General features: G+C 44.7%; 1 protein-coding gene across 1 annotated transcript in view; it reads left to right on the top strand.

Moving 5' to 3' along the window:
• LOC124595390 (adrenodoxin-like protein 1, mitochondrial) overlaps positions 1-19,360 on the top strand; it is an 86,507-nt gene that overhangs the window by 21,976 nt on the left and 45,171 nt on the right. The window contains exons 2-3 of the mRNA XM_047134113.1: positions 15,394-15,445; positions 19,248-19,354. Coding sequence (XP_046990069.1) covers positions 15,394-15,445; positions 19,248-19,354 — 159 coding nt within the window. The remainder of the gene's footprint in view (positions 1-15,393; positions 15,446-19,247; positions 19,355-19,360) is intronic.

Genomic DNA, 19,360 nt, shown 5'->3' with positions numbered 1-19,360 from the left:
CAGAAGATCTTTCCATTCACTTAAGGGAAAATATTAAATGAGCTCATGCAGAAGTTAACAAAGAGACTGTTTATTTAAATTCTTGCAAAATAAAAACATATAATTTCATATCACTTATTCGTAACAAAGGGCTCCCTTAAAATGTGTAAAATGTCACCAAAATAAAATAAAAAGCATGTAGAATTTTAAAAAAGGCAGTAACTGTCCGAATTCGCCCTCTACATACTGTAACTTCGGACAGAGATTTAAAAAATGCGTGTCCGAAATCACCCCAATCCATGGGGTGACTTCGGACACTTTATTTAACTGCCTCAGATAAATATACCTACACATACAATTTCTGCTGAAGATAAGGTGGGTAGATCACGTAACTAATGAGGAGGTGTTGAATAAGATTGGGGAGAAGAGAAGTTTGTGGCACAACTTGACTAGAAGAAGGGATCGGTTGGTAGGACATGTTTTGAGGCATCAAGGGATCACAAATTTAGCATTGGAGGGCAGCGTGGAGGGTAAAAATCGTAGAGGGAGACCAAGTGATCAATACACTAAGCAGATTCAGAAGGATGTAGGTTGCAGTAGGTACTGGGAGATGAAGAAGCTTGCACAGGATAGAGTAGCATGGAGAGCTGCATCAAACCAGTCTCAGGACTGAAGACCACGACAACAACAACAACAACAACAATTTCTGGTTCTGGGATATTTTATTTGTTACACGTATACCCTACCACTTCCATAACAATCAATTTAATCTGACAATATATACAAAAGTTACGATCAAAATAACGACAAAACCACTGGAAATCACCCTGTTTGACGGTATTTTTTAAGTGTAAGCTGCTCACTGTTGATACTCTATAAAAAGTAACTATACTATACAGTATAATAGCAGAAAAAATATTAAAGCTGAGAAATTAATCTTTCTTTGGAAAACTACTGTTCAAAAATTGAGTTTTTTTATTGTGGCTGGTAACTTTGAACTATTAAAAATATATTAAAGAATACATTCAGCTAAGTGATAATGATGTTAATTTGTAGCCAGAGTGTGTTGAACTAAATGCATTTTATCTGAAAGGCTTAGGACAATCCACTAATGAATAACTGTAAAAAAGGTAGATGCTTGCAAATATGAAAAAACGTACGCGACCTGGAACAAATATGGCCACCATTTCAAAATAATTAACAATAATGTTTTTTTTTAAAAAAAAAATTTTGTGACCACTAAACATTGGGGAATTCACCCAGCAAATATAACATTTTTTTGAGATGGTCAAGCAACAAATATTTTTTTCTTGGACCACTTGGTATGGATTGACCCATCTACTACATCATTAGGTGATATTTTTTCTGCAGGCTTTCATTTAAATTGTACAACCGAGTGGGATGGTGCAGTGATTACCACACTGGACTTGCATTTGGGGACTGTTCAAATCTGTGTCCAGCCATCCTGATTTAGGTTTTCCGTGATTTCCCTAAATTACTTCAGACATGTCGGGATGGGGCCTTTGAAAGGGCGTATCTGATTTCCTTCCCCATCCTTCCCTAATTCAAGCTTGTGCTTGGTCTCTAATGACCTTCTTATCAATGGGACGTTAAACACTAATCTCCTCCCTCCTATGTTGTACATAACGAGATTCTGCTGTGGGAAGACGTTAAATTTTGCATTTGGTAGGATGATGGTTTATTTCACCATTCAGTCATCCAGATTTTGCATTTTCATGGTTTCTCTAAATTTTACAAAGCAAACATCAGCATAATTTCTTTTAAAAGAGAACAGCTAACTTCCTTCCCCGGCCTGACCATATGGTGTTTGTTATGTCATTTTCAACGGGACATAAAACTGTGATCTTTCCTTCCTTTCAAATTTATGTCAAAGGTAATATAAGTTCATAGACTGTGTGTTTGCTCATTATTGTTGCTTTCCACCTCTGTGATAAACTGTTCCAAGAATATAGCTTAACTGTGTTAGTTTAATCTTCTTTCATGTACTGCACCAGGTGTTTTTACCCTATATCACAGTCTTTACAGTTGTAAAAGACATCTTGGTTATTGTGTGACTGGTTGCAAACTTTATTGGGAGTGTTCTTATTGTCTGTATGCACTGAGCATTGTCTCCTGCAAAAAGGCTGGGGTGTGTTCTTATTTACTATCTCCACTATTTTTTTCATATAGATGATTGTAAAGTGAAATGTTGTATACCTCACTCATCCCAACTTCTTTATCCAGAACCTGCCATTACTGATCTACTAGGCTAAATGAAGTGTGGTTCTGTATCCCCTTTTATCGCAGTTGGTAAGCTGTGTTTCAAACCCACAAAGGCGTTAGACTGACTTGTACGTGGGTAAAACTTTTTTGAAATCTTTATATTCCAGATTTAGATTTTACTTACTTTTTCAAAAATGGAAATCGGCCCTTTCCAGAGTCCAATTTTCTGATCAATCTATATTGTCATTACTAGTACTTTGTCTGCTGGCTTGTCAGGAATGGAAAGCTGAATGCAGATATTCTTTCCTTCTCCCCCCCCCCCCCCCCCCTTAATCCTTTCTTTCATTTCTCTTAAGATTGTGTTGGCTATTGTTGATTAGCTCAAAACTTTGTGGCATTTATGCTCCATTTGTCATTCTTCAGTGCATGTTATAGTTTATCGTTTATTGTCTCTCTCCCTCTGTACTCATTAGTCCTATTTCTTGCAGGATTTATTCCTGCTTTTATTTATTAAAATGTAATTACAATTGATTGTGTGAATTAATTCACCTTTGTGTACCTGTAATTTATCATCCATTCTAAAATGCTTTCCTTTTCACTGAATTTACCATGCAAATATTTCCAGATTTTACATAACGTTTCATCTATTTTTGCAATTAAAGTCAGCCATCCCGAACTCATGATTTGCAGTATGTCAAAATTAATCAAAATAGCAATAATCTAAGTCTCACAACAAATATAAAATACTGGTTGCTCTCTGCAGTAAACACATTAAATGCCACTTACTACAAACCAACACCAAACAGTTCTTCAATACCTCTCATTAATAAATTTATGGAATTACAACTGTATTTAGTAATCACTTCTGAAGTATAATAGAAAGTATAGGGACAAACAATTCAAGAAAAAAATCATATCAGTATGTTAAAAAAGCAACTCTCATGCAGTTCATTCTCACGGATTTATCACTGACTTCTCCTTCTGTAATTAAGATAAACAAAAGCTCATCTGATTTTGACAGTATTTCCACTGGACTACTAAAGATTTGTTCTCATATAGTAAGCCCCGCCTTATCAGAAATATGTAATGCATCACTAACACGAGGCGTTTTTCCAGAGAGACTGAAATGTATTCTAGAATAGTATTTCACCTGAGCAACAATAATAGAATTGCTATATTGTGAATGCCATTTACGTATTCCCTCATCAAATTTTACAAACATTAAATAACAATATACCACCAGTTGGTTTTTCTGTGGCCTGTCTAAGGCATTTGGCTGTGTGAATCACACATAGATGAACTGAAGTTTTATGGGATTTATGACGTAGCGAACCAAAGGATAATGTCAAAACTAACAAAAAGAATGCAGAAAATTGTACTTAGCAATTCAACATATCCATGTCAATGATAAAGTCTGCCACAGTTGTAAAAATTATTTCTAAAAAGGAAAGTTCTACCTGGTTTCAGGGCATATGTCCCATCTGCATATTAAAATGTATCATTAAAATATGTTAAAATAATGCACCCCCTGGTACATGACATGCAAGAGAATATAGTCTTGAATCTCAGGCCTGCCAGAAAGCCTCCTGCACACGGCAACGGGCCGGGCTTAGACGCGCGCCTCACTTGGATCTGCATGAAGACAGATGGGTGGTCTTTCGAGCACAATGCATCATAGACATCCATCAGACTAGTATGACATACAATTCAAAGTTGAAATGCTGGTGGGATGTACCTGTAACATTAGAGGGTGAACTGATTAAGCTGTCTGACAGTCAAAATTTAGATTATTGTACCCACCAGCAATAGGTCTAAGAAACCACCAATTGTCATCCGCCCCTTGACAACTCTTTCTATTCCACAGAAGAATTTCTATTATTGTAATGTGTAAAAGGTGGCTGAAAGAAATTACCCACCCCTGCAGATTTAAAAAATATGAACGCTTGTAAATTTTCAGCATGTTGTTGTATTTACAAATTAAATTGCAGTGTGACTGTAGAATGACTTGTTCCACATCATTACAATTTATTGTGCAAATGATCCACGAAAATAACTACATATATACCAATACTGCTGTGGAACAGCCTTAAGACTGTTTTTTTAAATAATCGTCAAATCAAAGCTGGGGTGCTATTTCGATATCGGAGAGCCTCGGCAATACTGAATCTTTAAGAAGGGAAAATGGGTTGAAGGTGTGAATTGAAGTTTGTATTTGTGAGGGCATTGGACTAGGGTGGTCTGTGCGGTTGTGGTAGCCGTGATGCTGTGGTGCTGTAGTGGGTAGCACGTTTGCTGAGTAAGCAGGAGACATTGGCTCAAGTCCAGGCTGCGCACAAACTTAAATTCATTGCTTCAGCTTCTATCTGTATCAAAGGTAAAGTTGAGACTTGTTTGTCTTCCGAGAAATCTAATTCCATCTGATCAATTCAGACAGGGATCAATGGAGGCATCCGATCCCACCTGTTGGCTTTGAACCGTGACATGTGGGTATTGTGTTGTGTGACGTCATTACAGCGCAGAGTTTAGTTTATGAGTGTGTTGTGTTTGTAGATGTTGTCTTGTTGCGGTTGGTGGTGTCCTCTGGTGGTGTATTGGGTTCATTTGGGTGTCAGTGCTTGCAGTTTGCATTTATCGGTCGTGACTTATAGAACAGAAATTAGTTTCAGTGAGTTAAGAATTAAGTTTCTGTTGTGTTTATGTTATTGCGGTGTCGTTTGATGTTATTGGTATGCTGATTGTCACTCGGTAAGTCATTTAATTCAATTAGTGGCTTCTTTTGTTAGGTATGGATATTACTTCTAAGTTTAATAGTGCGTGTCTGCGGGCTGAAATGGGGGATGACATGTTGTCTGTCATTAAGTTTCTGCAACTTTATGAGCTTCTTACGGAGATAGTGAACTGCGGCGTATGCAAGCAGAATATGCAAGTTGGGGGTTAGTGTGTAGTGCCGGAACTTTTTTATGGTAAGTGGTCGGTTTTTTTTTTTTTTTTTCTATTGTTAGTGTGTTATGATGATCAGTGGGTTTTTTGTGTGTTGTTGGGTAGGTGTTATTTACTGCATGTGTTGGTGGTTGATGTTTTGGTATCAGCACTTGTGGTTGATTTATGTATATTAGGGGAAGTACAGGATTTCAATTTTTTTTTGGTATTGTCAGTTGTATTTGAGCTGCGTAGGTCATGTGGAGTGTTAGATTCCAAACTGTCGTTGTAGCTGTGTGTGTTTTGGTATCGTGAGTTGCTGTTGACCTATATAGGTCAAGGGAAGTGTCCGATTCCAATTTTTGTTGTTTTAGGTGTTGGTTTTGTGGTAACGATAGTTGCGGTGTGTTTATAATTTTTAGAGTAGTTTGTTTTTATTTTGCGGTATCGACAATTGCGGTTGAGCTATGTAAGTGAAGGGAAGTGACCGATTCCTGTTGATATTATAAGTGTAGCAGAACTTGGGAATTTTGTGGTGTTTTTATGTTGTCGTTTTGTGTGGTTTGGGACCATTGTGTGTGTCTGTATGTGTGTATGTTTAGCTTGTCCCCACCCAAAAACCCCCCAATTTCTTGTGCTGGTCCCGTTAGTTTGATTATATTTTTGGAGAGAGATGTGTATGTTGGTTTTGTGTGTATTTTCACGTTTGTTGTCATTTATGTAATGACATCATAGGCGCCATATTGGAAACATTGAGAATGGTCGTTTCCACCATATTGGTAACGTCATGGGTCAAAGCAGATGGGTAGGATCGGACGCTTCTGTATTCTTTTTTAACAAGAGGTGGAGCCCCTCCACGCCCACACCGGCATGATGGCCAACACAAAAGGTCTACTGCCATCTCTGCATAAGGGTTAGTATTCACTAAAGTGAGGTGTCGCAGGATGTGGGTACTGCGATGTTTGCGTACGTCTGGTTAGGATTAACCATTAATACGCGCTCATCTGGAGATAGATTGGTCGAAATCTGACGAAGGGTAGCGATTTGAAGGGCAGAGGAAAAAAAGTGCCAAATCAAGAGCCAAGGGAAAAAAACCTCTGCGAAAGTTAGGTCGGACGGCAAGAGCAGTAGTGGTTGTCTTGCTGCCTGCGATAGGTTGTGCAAGGATAGGCTATGTTAGTAGTGGGTATCATGCATGTCGATACCTTGACGTTGTGCGTTTGTGCTGCTCGGCGGCTGGCGCTGGGTGCTGGTACAGAGTCCTCGTTCAGCGTCCTGCAACCTGCAACAGTTAGGTTTGTTATCGGTCTTGTGTCCGATAGGTCATATACCGGAGGCACAGTGTGAGGGAGTGTTCGCAGATTGTTCGTGCGTCTGTGGGCGAGCTCGTCGGTGTCCCGGCTGTGGCCTGTTGGTTGGCTCTAATAGCAGCTGGTAGTTGCCAGTCAGTGTTGCTGATATGCAGGGGCTTACCGGCGTTTGTCGCTGTTTGCGTATGTTAGTTTACCATAGATGGTTATGCCCTAGCTAGCAGTGTCTTTGGCCACTTGTGTTTCCACCTGTGGTTGTGATCGTAGTTTCCCAGAGTGAGGATGAAAGGATTGTTCGAGTGTCTCGAGTTCCTGTATAGTCGTGTGGCGTGTTTCTTGAATACTTCCTTGAGGGTATCAAGACGCTTCTGTATTCCCACACACAGAACCTTTTATTGCCAACATTTGCTTCATATTTAATGTAATTATTAGTAACTAAAATTGGTAGTAGTAAGTGATGTAGTACCAGAGAGCAATTTTCATTGAAGTTAAAAGTGGAAGACATCACAGCTGTGTACACCAACGTAGTTCTCACACTTTGAGGCATATACTAATGTGTGGATGGAGGCGGGAACTGGGGAAAGCAAGGTGGGAGCAGCTGCTTATGGTAGCCATTACCCTCCAGCATCTGCTGCAGTTTGTGGGTGTGGGTGTGGGTGTGGGTGTGGGTGTGTGTGGGTGTGGGTGTGGGGGGGGGGGGGGGGACAGAGGAAAAAATTAGTCACCACAAGGGAAATGACATACTAGTACCATCTACAAGTACCTGTAGCCATGATAGTAACCTCAATTTGGCGAGGAAGAGAGACTGCAAGTTTATGCAGGTATGCTATATTGAGCTGAAACCACTCATCGATTGAAGTCCTGTGGAATTATCAAATTGTGATGATGCTGAGTGACATGCGTCAAATGTAGTTGCAAATATTTTCCATATGATTTGAACCTGGTAATTTAGTAGGTGAGTTGAGGTGTGACTTGGGGCTTCAGACAGAGAACATATTAGTGCAGCTGGATGAAGGGTGTGTCCACAGCATACTCATTATGAAGATATAGAAGAAAGGGCAAAGCTTTCTCACTTAGACTGTTATAATAAACATCCTAGTTTATGTTCACAGCAATTGAATGATCACGCCAGTAGTTGTCATGGTGGGGGAGGGGGTGAGACCGATCCCCAAAACAACATAGACCATTTCTGGCCTAAACTATATGCTCTCCACACTGCAGGTTAAACTCCTCATTGGGTCCTTGATACACTAATCTTCTTGAAGAGAAGATAAATCATGACTCTTTGTACCTCAGTGCAAACCTTTAGTCAACTGCTGTCTGGTTTCTGTGAGTCATTTAGCCCATTGAAGACTTGCAGTTTTATGCACCACTGTGAGCAACAATCATTTGTGAGATATCCAACTCCAAATGCCCAGCGCCTGCATTTCCCTTCCCCACGTTCACTTGGAAACTATTTGAGATGGACGTTCATTCACTGACAGCAGCAGTTCCCATTGGCTTTGAAATGATTGTCATAGACAAGACATAACACATTGGACAATCCACATTGATATATCAACAAAATGTATAAGTGCCTATGCAACATCCAAACACAATATTTCCTTTCTGCGACATCCCTGTGTTGACTCATTTCACTGCAGATTCCTACCCCTGCGGGTCCGGGGTAAGAATAGGCCCGAGGTATTCCTGCCTGTCGTAAGAGGCGACTAAAAGGAGTTTCAACCGTTTCGGCCTTCCATGTAATGGTCCCCCTTGGGGTTTGACCTCCATTTTTCAAAATTCTACAGAAGTACGAGCCTTTTGGGGAAGGACACCTTACGTGGTGTACCACTGGTCCTAAGTGCACTAAGACCTTGGCACTCAGCATTGCACCGGCGTTGTAACCATACCCACTATTCCTCAAATTGGGCCTAAACGCCTGATGGGTTGTCCAAGTTACGCCCATAGTGCATCTCCATCTGCACCAGCGATCATGATGGACTTTCCATGGCACCAGAAATCCAGCATGGTAGCCAGCCCGTTGTGGTGGGGTCGTCATGTACCCTCTAGGTTGTAGCCCCTCTGACAACACAGGGATCGTACTGCCGATACCTGAGCTGCACCCTCCCCACGTCGGCCAAGGAGTAGATGCCCGTCTCCTTGGGGCATCAGGACTCCCGGCAATGGTCATCCTTCCAGGTGGCCCTTGCTGCGGCTGGGTGGCGCCCGTGGGGAGAGCCCCTGGTCGGAGTGGGTGGTATCGGGGCGGACGTTTCGCAGATGAAACGTCAACATGTATCAGGTCGCTCTGCGGCCGAGTCTTTCAAAAGAAAAGGTACCGTTTCTAGTTCTGGTTCTCCTGCCCTTTCCCCCTTGGCCACTCCATGGGAGGAAGGACAGGCCCGCCGGCTTGGGGCGAAGTACTTCCCCCGCTATTTGGTCTGTTCTCGAACCGATGGGGGGACGTTCGCCACCTCCAAGCCCATGTTCTTTGTTCAGCACATTGAGGACGTCTTTGGGGAAATCGAGGCTCTCAGCAAGATGCGTTCAGGGTCCGTCCTTATCAAGACCACCTCCGCCACACAGTCGGCGGCGCTCCAGGCGTGCGACTGCCTAGGGGACATCCCAGTATCCATTGTCCCACATCTGGCACTAAATAGGACGCAGGGGGTTATTTTTCATCGTGACCTCCTGCTACAATCTGATGAGGAGCTCAGGGCCAACCTGGAGCGCCGAGGCGTGCATTTCGTCCGGCGAGTCCAGCGCGGCCCCAAAGACCGTCGCATTGACACCGGGGCCTTTATCCTCGCCTTCGAGGGGGACGTTCTCCCGGAGAAGGTAAAGGTAATGTGCTACCGGTGTGACGTGTGACCTTACGTCCCGCCTCCTATGCGCTGTTTTAGTTGTTTGCGCTTTGGGCACATGTCATCACGGTGTGAGGCTGAGCCCCTTTGTGGCGATTGTGGACGTCCTCTTCGTGAGGAACATACATGCACCCCACCACCTCGGTGCGTTAATTGTCCTGGCGTCCACTCGCCTAGATCCTCAGACTGCCCCGCATATCAGAAGGAGAAGAAGATACAAGAAATCAAAACTTTGGATCGGCTCTCTTATTCTGAGGCCCGGAAGAAGTACGACCGCCTCCATCCTGTGCCATTGACCACCTCGTTTGCCTCAGTTGTGTCTACTCCTTCCGCGGTATCCTCACCCCTATCCTGTCCCCTCTCCGCCTCCTCCGCCCATCAGGGGGCTCTGCCTCCGCCTCCCAAATCCCTCCCTTCCAAATCCTCCTCCCCCGTGGCCCCCACCCCCTCTGCCCCAGGGGCCACCCTTCCTCCTCCTCCTCCTCCCCCCACGCCACCTGAGAAGCGATCCTCTTCTCAGGCATCCATCGGGGAAACGTTCCGGACCCCAGCTTCCGAGGTCCGGCGTTCCAAAACGGACCCCGTGCGTGAGGACCTTCTTCGGGTCCAGCCCACCATCCCTGTGCCTCCTCGGCCTTCCAAGAAGGCCTCCAAGAAGTAGTCTCAATCCCCCTCTCCACCCCGGCGCGTTTCGTCTGACGCTCCATCCGTGAGTCGCTGCTCCCGGCCGTCCTCAGTTTCGCCGGGACGCTCTGCTGCCAGGCACTCCGCCGGCCTTTCGTCGGCAAATGATGCGGCCCGTCCTACGCAACCAGGGACAGCGGCCACAGCTGGCGACGAGTCGATGGAACCGGATCCGCCTCCCGTCGGTTGTAGCGTAGTTCCCTCGCAACCTGGCCCTCCGCGGCCGTCGAGGTGACCAGCTCTTCCCCCGTCTCGTTCCCCCAACCTTTTGACTAGCGATGGCGTTGTTTCATTGGAACATAAGAGGTATTCGATCTAATCGGGAGGAATTACAACTGCTCCTCCACCTGCACTGTCCGCTCGTCCTTGGTCTCCAGGAAACCAAGTTGCGCCCGACTGACCGTATTGCCTTTACCCACTATACCTCGGAGCGGTATGACCTCACCCCTGTGGACGGTATCCCAGCTCATGGTGGGGTCATGTTGCTCGTTCGGGACGATGTTTATTACCATCCCATCCCATTGACCACCCCACTCCAAGCAATAGCTGTCCGCATTACTCTTTCTGCTTTTACTTTTTCAGTTTGTACCATCTACACTCCACCATCATTTGCTGTTAGTCGGGCTGACATGATGCACCTGATCGTTCAGCTTCCCCCGCCGTTTTTATTGTTTGGCGACTTCAATGCCCATCATCCCCTTTGGGGCTCTCCTGCGTCCTGTCCAAGAGGCTCACTCTTGGCGGATGTCTTCAACCATCTCAATCTTGTCTGCCTCAATACCGGCGCCCCGACTTTCCTTTCGGACTCTACTCATACCTACTCCCACTTGGACCTCTCGATCTGTTCTGCCACTCTTGCCCGTCGGTTCGAGTGGTATGTCCTTTCTGACACCTATTCGAGCGACCACTTCCCCTGTGTCGTTCGTCTCCTGCACCACACCCCATCCCCACGTCCTTCGAGCTGGAACATACTGAAAGCTGACTGGGGACTGTACTCCTCCCTGGCGACCTTTCCGGACCACGATTTTCCCAGTTGTGACAGTCAGGTCGAATACCTCACGGCTGTTATCATCAATGCTGCCGAACGTTCCATTCCTCGTACTACTTCTTCTTCACGTCGCGTTTCTGTCCCCTGGTGGAACGAGGCTTGTAGGGACGCTATCCGTGCTCGACGACGTGCTTTACGCACCTTTCGCCGCCATCCTACGTTGGCGAATTGTATAGAATACAAACGACTCCGAGCGCAATGCCGTAGAGTCATCAAAGACAGCAAAAAAGCTTGTTGGGCCTCTTTCACCAGCTCCTTTAACAGTTTCACTCCCTCTTCTGTCGTTTGGGGTAGCCTGCGCCGGCTGTCGGGCATTAAGGCCCACTCCTCGGTACCTGGCCTGACCTCAGGTAATGAGGTCCTTGTTGATCCTGTGGCTGTCTCCAACGCCTTTGGCCGCTTTTTCGCGGAGGTTTCAAGCTCCTCCCATTACCATCCTGCCTTCCTTCCCAGGAAAGAGGCAGAAGAGACTCGGCGACCTTCCTTCCACTCGCTGAATCTGGAAACTTATAATGCCCCCTTTACTATGCGGGAACTCGAACGTGCGCTTGCACTGTCCCGGTCCTCTGCTCCGGGGCCAGATGCCATTCACGTTCAGATGCTGGCACACCTTTCTCCGGCGGGCAAAAGCTTCCTTCTTCGTACCTACAATTGCGTCTGGACTGAAGGTCAAGTCCCCATGCGTTGGCGTGACGCCGTTGTTGTTCCTATACCCAAACCCGGGAAGGATAGACACCTTCCTTCTAGTTACCGCCCCATTTCTCTTACAAGCTGTGTCTGTAAGGTGATGTAGCGCATGGTTAATGCTCGGTTAGTCTGGATTCTTGAATCTCGACGACTACTTACTAATGTCCAATGCGGCTTTCGTCGCCGCCGCTCCGCTGTTGACCACCTTGTGACCTTGTCGACATTCATCATGAACAACTTTTTGCGAAGGCACCAAATGGTAGCCGTGTTCTTCGACTTGGAGAAGGCTTATGATACCTGTTGGAGAGGAGGTATCCTCCGCACTATGCACAGGTGGGGCCTACGCGGTCGCCTGCCCCTTTTTATTGATTCCTTTTTAACGGATCGAAAGTTTAGGGTACGTGTGGGTTCCGTATTGTCCGACGTCTTCCTCCAGGAGAACGGAGTGCCGCAGGGCTCCGTCTTGAGCGTAGCCCTTTTTGCCATAGCGATCAATCCAATTATGGATTGCATTCCACCTAATGTCTCAGGCTCTCTCTTTGTCGATGACTTCGCGATCTACTGCAGTGCCCAGAGAACATGCCTCCTGGAGCGCTGCCTTCAGCGTTGTCTAGACAGCCTCTACTCATGGAGCGTGGCAAATGGCTTCCGGTTCTCTGAAGAGAAGACAGTTTGTATCAACTTTTGGCGATATAAAGCGTTCCTTCCGCCATCCTTACATCTCGGTCCCGTTGTTCTCCCATTCGTGGACACAACTAAGTTTCTAGGGCTCACGTTGGACAGGAAACTGTGTTGGTCTCCACATGTCTCTTATTTGGCGGCCCGTTGTACACGTTCTCTTAATGTCCAAAGAGTTCTTAGCGGTTCATCTTGGGGAGCGGATCGCACTGTCCTGCTTCGCTTGTATCGGTCCATAGTCCGATCGAAGCTGGGTTATGGGAGCTTCGTCTACTCGTCCGCTCGGCCGTCCCTCTTACGCCGGCTCAACTCCATCCACCATCGGGGGATACGTTTTGCGACCGGAGCCTTCTACACTAGTCCTGTGGAGAGTCTTTATGCTGAAGCTGCCGAGTTACCATTGACCTACCGGCGCGACGTACTGCTGTGTCGGTATGCCTGCCGGCTGTTGTCTATGCCCGACCACCCCTCTTACGAGTTCTTCTTCGCCGATTCTCTCGACCGTCAGTACGGGTTGAATGTGTCTGCCCTGCTGCCCCCCGGAGTCCGCTTCCGTCGCCTGCTTCGACAATTGGATTTTGCCCTCCCTACCACTTTCAGAGAGGGTGAGAGCCCGACACCACCTTGGCTCCAGGCTCCGGTTCCTATTTATCTCGACCTCAGCTCACTCCCGAAGGAGGGTACTCCGGCTGCAGTGTATTGCTCACGGTTTGTCGAACTTCGTGCTCGACTTGCTGGTCACACCTTTATTTACACCGATGGCTCCAAAACTGACGATAGTGTCGGCTGTGCCTTTGTCGTCGGGGCCGCCACCTTTAAATACCGGCTCCTCGACCAATGTTCCAGCTTTACGGCCGAGATTTTTGCTCTCCATCAGGCCGTTCAGTATGCCCGCCACCACCGCCATTCATCATATGTACTCTGCTCTGACTCACTCAGTGCTCTTCAGAGCCTTGGAGCTCCCTATCCGGTCCATCCCTTGATTCAACGGATACAGCAGTCCCTCCATTCTTTCGCTAATAATGGTGGTTCTGTCAGCTTTCTGTGGGTTCCCGGACATGTAGGAGTGCCTGGGAATGAGGCTGCGGATGCTGCAGCCAAGGCTGCAGTCCTCCTGCCTCGGCCAGCCTCCCATTGTGTCCCGTCATCTGACGTTCGTGGGGATGTATGTAAGAGGCTTGTGTCGTTGTGGTGGGATGCTTGGTCATCCCTCCAAGGAAACAAGCTCCGGGCAGTAAAACCGCTCCCCACTGCTTGGACAACATCCTCCCGACCATCTCGGCGCGAGGAGGTCCTTCTCACCAGGTTGCGGATTGGGCATTGCCGGTTTAGCCACCGCTACCTGCTCTCCGGTGATCCAGCCCCGCAGTGCCCTTGTGGTCAGGCATTAACAGTGCGCCATGTTTTATTGTCGTGTCCTCGTTTTACTCAATTTCGTGTTATCCTGTCCCTGCCATCTACTTTACCGGATGTTTTAGCTGATGACGCTCGAGCAGCTGCTCGTATTCTGCGTTTTATAACTTTAACTGGCTTGTCCAAAGACATTTAACTTTTTTACTTATTTTATCTGCATCTTTGTCAGGTACTTCTGGTGTCCCCCCATCCCCTTGAGTTTTAGCAGATTCCATTTGCTCTAACACCAGTGACTGGGCACTAATGACCTCAGCAGTTGAGCGCCCTTAAACCCTACAAAAAAAAAAAAAAAAAAAAAAAAAAAACTGCAGATTCCGTACACACCATGTATCTGCTATGACTAATGTCACTAGTAGAGGATGACATGAATCTCTGTTACCAGTTCTACAACATATGCAGCACCCCATAATAATCACTGGGCTCATTTAAGGGGTGAATAGTAGGTTCATTGAGTGTAGATGGAGTTACTGCTTTTGTTGTCTATAGTTATCCATGTTTTGTCTCATCTGAAGAAATATTTAAGTATATTAACAAGAAAGTACATATAATCAAAATTGTTAAGGCTTTCGTGGCCACTTGTTGACAAACTGCCTATTGGCTTCTGTCTCAGGTTCTTCGACCGACGTTCATCTAGTGATTTTTCTGACGTTTCGCCAGCACGAGTGGCTGGCATTGTCAAAGCTTCACCCTCCATTGCCGGTGGTGAACTGGAGCCGAGCTCGCGGGCGCAGACTATATGTACCTGGCACGCCAACGTCCGAGGGCTTCTCCGCGGTCATTTCCAGTGCGGTTCTCCTCTTGCTACCTGCGACGGTCGTTCGCTGCAGTACGGGAAGCCAGGATCCGTTGACCTTAAGGCTTTCCTCTTTCTTGTTCAAACTGTTTGCGTGTTTTTGTATTTCTACAGCTTCTCTGAACAAGCGCGTGTGATAGTGCTTCTCTACAGCCAGAACTTCCATGTCGGCGAATTTTATTACGTGGTCGGTCTCATTGAGTGCGTGCTCCGCCATGGCCGATTTCTCCACCTGCCCCAACCTACAATGTCGGAATGACTCGACGATCCATCAACACCAGGATCAACGAGCATAAGCGACATTGTAGGTTGGGGCAGGTGGAGAAATCGGCCGTGGCAGAGCACGCACTCAATGAGACCGACCACGTAATAAAATTCGCCGACACGGAAGTTCTGGCTGTAGAGAAGCACTATCACACGCGCTTGTTCAGAGAAGCTGTAGAAATACAAAAATACGCGAACAGTTTGAACAAGAAAGAGGAAAGCCTTAAGGTCAACGGATCCTGGCTTCCCGTACTGCAGCAAACGACCGTCGCAGGTAGCAAAAGGAGAACCGCACCGGAAATGACCGCGGAGAAGCCCTCGGACGTTGGCGCGCCAGGTACATATAGTCTACGCCCGCGAGCTCGGCTCCAGTTCACCACCGGCAATGGAGGGTGAAGCTTTGACAATGCCAGCCACTCGTGCTGGTGAAACGTCAGAAAAATCATTAGATGAACGTCGGCCGAAGAACCCGAGACAGAAGCCAATAGGCAGTTTGTACATATAATCATTTAGATCTTACATGATTTATTAGTTTGTTTGTATTTGCAGGTGTTTCCCATGGAGAATATGAATGGAAAGATCCACAGTCTGAGGAAGAAGTGTATGTATTTTACTTTAAACTTAAGAAATTAAAGTTGTATCTAAAACATTTGATGAGCAATATCATAACAAAAACGAAAGATAAAAACATGCATTAATTTGTTTTCAGTGTTGCCTGCATTGATCAAAATACAGTCCTCACAAAGTTTATAAAGCTGGGGAAAATTAGGGACATGCGAAGCTGTACAGACCATAGGACTGATCTTAGAAGGTGGATTGAAGAAATTCAAACCTACAGTCATAGCACTTGTAGAGTGAAAGAAAACTTTTGATGATGTTGACTGGAATATTCTTTTTGAAGTTCTAAAGGTTGCTGAGAGAGAAAGATTATCCACAAACATGTATAGACCAGAGAGTTGTTAGGAGTTGAAGGACATGAAAGATATGTGGTAGTTGAAAAGGGAGTGACACAATTTCACATGGAACAAGCTGGGAAAGAAACCAAGGAGAAAGCTGGAGAGAGAGTTAAATTTCAGTAAAAATAAATAAATAAAGTGTCGATGTTTGCTGATGACGTTATAATTCTGCTGGAGACAGCAAAGGATTGGAGTGTCTTGAAAGGAGGGTACAAGACAAATAACAAAAGTAAAATGTGAGTAATGGAATGTAGTTGAATTAAATTGTGCAGTGCTACAGGAATTAGTTTCAGAAATGAGACACTAAAAGTGAGAAATGAATTTTACTGTTAGGGCTGCAAAATAAGTGATGATGGTTAAGTAGAGAGGATATAAAATGTGTATTGGCAATAACAAGAAAAACATTTCTGAAAAATTTAATTTGTTAACATCAATATAAATTTGAATTTTAAGAAGTATTTGAGGATGTTTGCGTTGTAGCCTTGTACATAAGTGGAATGCGGGCAATAAACAGTTCAGGCTCAAAGAATTTGAAATGTGGAGCCATAGGAGAATGTTGGAGATGGGAAGATTGGATAACTACTGAGGTGGTTTTGAATCAGATTGGGAGAAAATACATGTGTGGCACCATTTGACTGAAAGAAGAGATTAGTTATGAATAGGCTTTCACAGGATAGACCTACATGGAGCCCTGCATTAGAGCAGTATTCAGACGAAATACAACAGCAGCATTGAAAAAACAATTGTGGTGGAGCAATTCATAGTTAACTGAATAATCTAAATCTCATTGCATTACAAAAAGGCAGTGATAGTCATGTAGGTAAATAACCTACAATTTTTCATGAATTTAATTTTTTAAGTATTAGAATATTTTTATAGTGATAGTATAGGGTTCCGGTCCCAGATTCATACAGCATGCAAGATGTGTGATAGTGAGGTCCTAGTTACATTTGAGAGTGCCAGGGAAACTTCATTTACAATAATACATTTATTAGGCAGTAATACTGGATTGTCTTTCAAAGCATCATGCCACAGTTGGATCAGCGGATTATGCCTCATCAGCAGCAGAAAGCCGCCATGTGCAGGATGTGCAGTATGGCCAGTGCAACGAAGCATCGGGTGGTGGCAGCAGTATGTCACAGGATAGCTGTCAACTTGCGACATCTATCTCTATGTATCAATCTCTAAAGTGGTCTTGTTGCATCGAAGATTTGCACTCAGGAGTTACTTGGGGTTGGCTGTCAGACACACTTTTAGGAGACAGAACCCAGCCGCATTGGTGACTGCCACAGGAACAGGAGGAGCTGCAGCGGCACCCACTCATTCAAATGTGGATGACAAACAGCATACCAGGTCTCACGGATCAGACCTCCAGAAGGCCTACTGGGAAACGGTGGCCTCTGCGCCCCATCAGTTGTGCCTCGGAAGTTGGAAGTGCAGCTGGCAGCAGCAGCAGCAACAACAATGTCCTTCCAGCTGGACTTGTGGTTCCATAAACGATTGAAGACAGCTAGTCGTGCCAAGGGTCAACATCCATAGCCTCTCCTCTTATTGGACTGCTGCAGCTGACACTATGGCTGAGAGTATGCACTGCGCAGTCGTTACTCAACAGCCATTTATTTGTTAGCAACCAGTCATTTGTTAAGAAGGCTGGAGTATTCATGTTGGCACTTCATGTACGCTCTGTGGCAGTGCGGATGGCTATGATATCATGTTTCCTGGTTTTATCTCACTGTCAGCTCTCCTAGTGACTTCGGACTTTCGCAACTTTGCCTTTCAAATGCTTTTTTTTTTCTGGTTCAACACCTGAATACTTAATGTTGCCTTGTACCTAGCCTTCCTTACAAAACTCTGCTTTGTCTATGATGTTATATTTCACCTTCCATGATATCATTATGCTTTACTCGCAGACCTGCGTGCTCAGTCGTTCCCCAGTGCTGTGATAACTTCTGTGTTTGCACAAGTTGCTCGACATTTTCCTCTACTGTGGTGTACTGGTCATTGACTCAGGTGGTTTGGCTTCCAGGAGCTGCCAAGGTGTCAGCTGTGGATACTATCTTGGGGAGTAACAGTATTGAAGTAGCCCCCGTTTCAAGATCTGGTTACAGATTCCAGATGTAGAAACATAGTAATTATCTTTTATTGAATGTTGTTGCTTCGTGTTGAGATGTAACTGATGTAATAGTCTCTTGCAGGAGCCATTAATGTGTCAGCTATATTACTCAAATCATGTCTGCTGACAATTTGAAAAATTTTCCATGAAAGAACCAGACAGTGCAGTATACAGTCTCATAACTCATGCCATTTGAATAAAATTTTGAATCAACACTGTCTTTCAGTACTTGAATCCATGTATGTTTGTGATTTTTTAAATGTATTTTTCTCAGTTTACATGTGTGGGATGTTTTCTTACTGCCTGTTAACACTTTTCTTTTGGTACGCAAGAGTCCACAGAATTGTGCAGGCAGCCTAAACTCATCCCTAACCTGCCCATGTGTGAAAGTGCATATTATGACACACAAATACCTTCAAGTGAAGACATCTGCTGCTATACACTTTGATGCTCCTACTGCACACTCACAAAGTGGCTTTGAGAAGAAAGAAGGTAGAATATCGCAATTTGGGGCAAAGAACACATGAATGTTTTGACAGTAAGAAATGAAACCATGTTTTTTTGACATTAGAAATAAAGATTATCACAACAGCATTAAACAAAGTATGCAGTACATTAAAAGAATGTAGGCCACAGACAGTCGTCGAAAAAATTAAAAAGAAAATAAAAGCTTTGTTCCCAGTGCTACTGAGAAATATGTCATGGAGACCTGAATGAAAAGTGGTGCTGGCAGTGAGGATGTTTACTTACAAAAAGTATAATTTGATAGACTACGATCCAGTGGCATGGATTCTTATAATTGCACAAAACTTCTTAGACTGAGTAATTGATGTTCTCATTATCTTGTCTTGTGTTGTTAATTTCTGTTGCACAAGATCTAGTACAAACTGATAATTATACTCACTCATCCTTAATTTTGAAATGATTGTCTGTTGTCATACAGATGTTATTTTCAAAGAAATCTCAAGCTTCCCCACTCTTCCTGTCATCTCATCCTTAATTAATGTTTTATTCTTTTCATGTTTATTACTGCAGCATATAATGAAGTGGCCCCAGAGAACACAAGAACTACTAATTTTTCCTTTTAGCACTTGACGCCACGATAGCATGCTTTTTCTGCAAGCTGTATTGATGAGCACCTTGTGGCATGTGTAAGCACGTGACTTTTCCTTTTCACTATAGTGTGTGCTTTGTTGTGCACTTCAGGGAATGTGTAAATGGGCACTTACTGGGTAGTCTAGTTGTCATACTTATTATTGTTGATGAAGGGTGGTTTGATTGATTATTCCTGTTTTATATTTAACACTATTAATTATTTTTGTTTTGAATTTCAGAGTTAATGTGACATTCATAGATAAAGACGGAAAAGAAATAAAAGTAAGAGGGAAAGTTGGTGACAATGTCCTATATTTGGCTCATAGATATGGAATTGAGATGGAAGGCAAGT

This window comes from Schistocerca americana, chromosome 2, assembly GCF_021461395.2.
Source record: "Schistocerca americana isolate TAMUIC-IGC-003095 chromosome 2, iqSchAmer2.1, whole genome shotgun sequence".
In the NCBI taxonomy this organism is placed as follows: domain Eukaryota; kingdom Metazoa; phylum Arthropoda; class Insecta; order Orthoptera; family Acrididae; genus Schistocerca; species Schistocerca americana.
The sequence above is the reverse complement of the archived record's forward strand: the minus strand, read 5'-3'. Positions and strand labels throughout refer to the sequence as shown.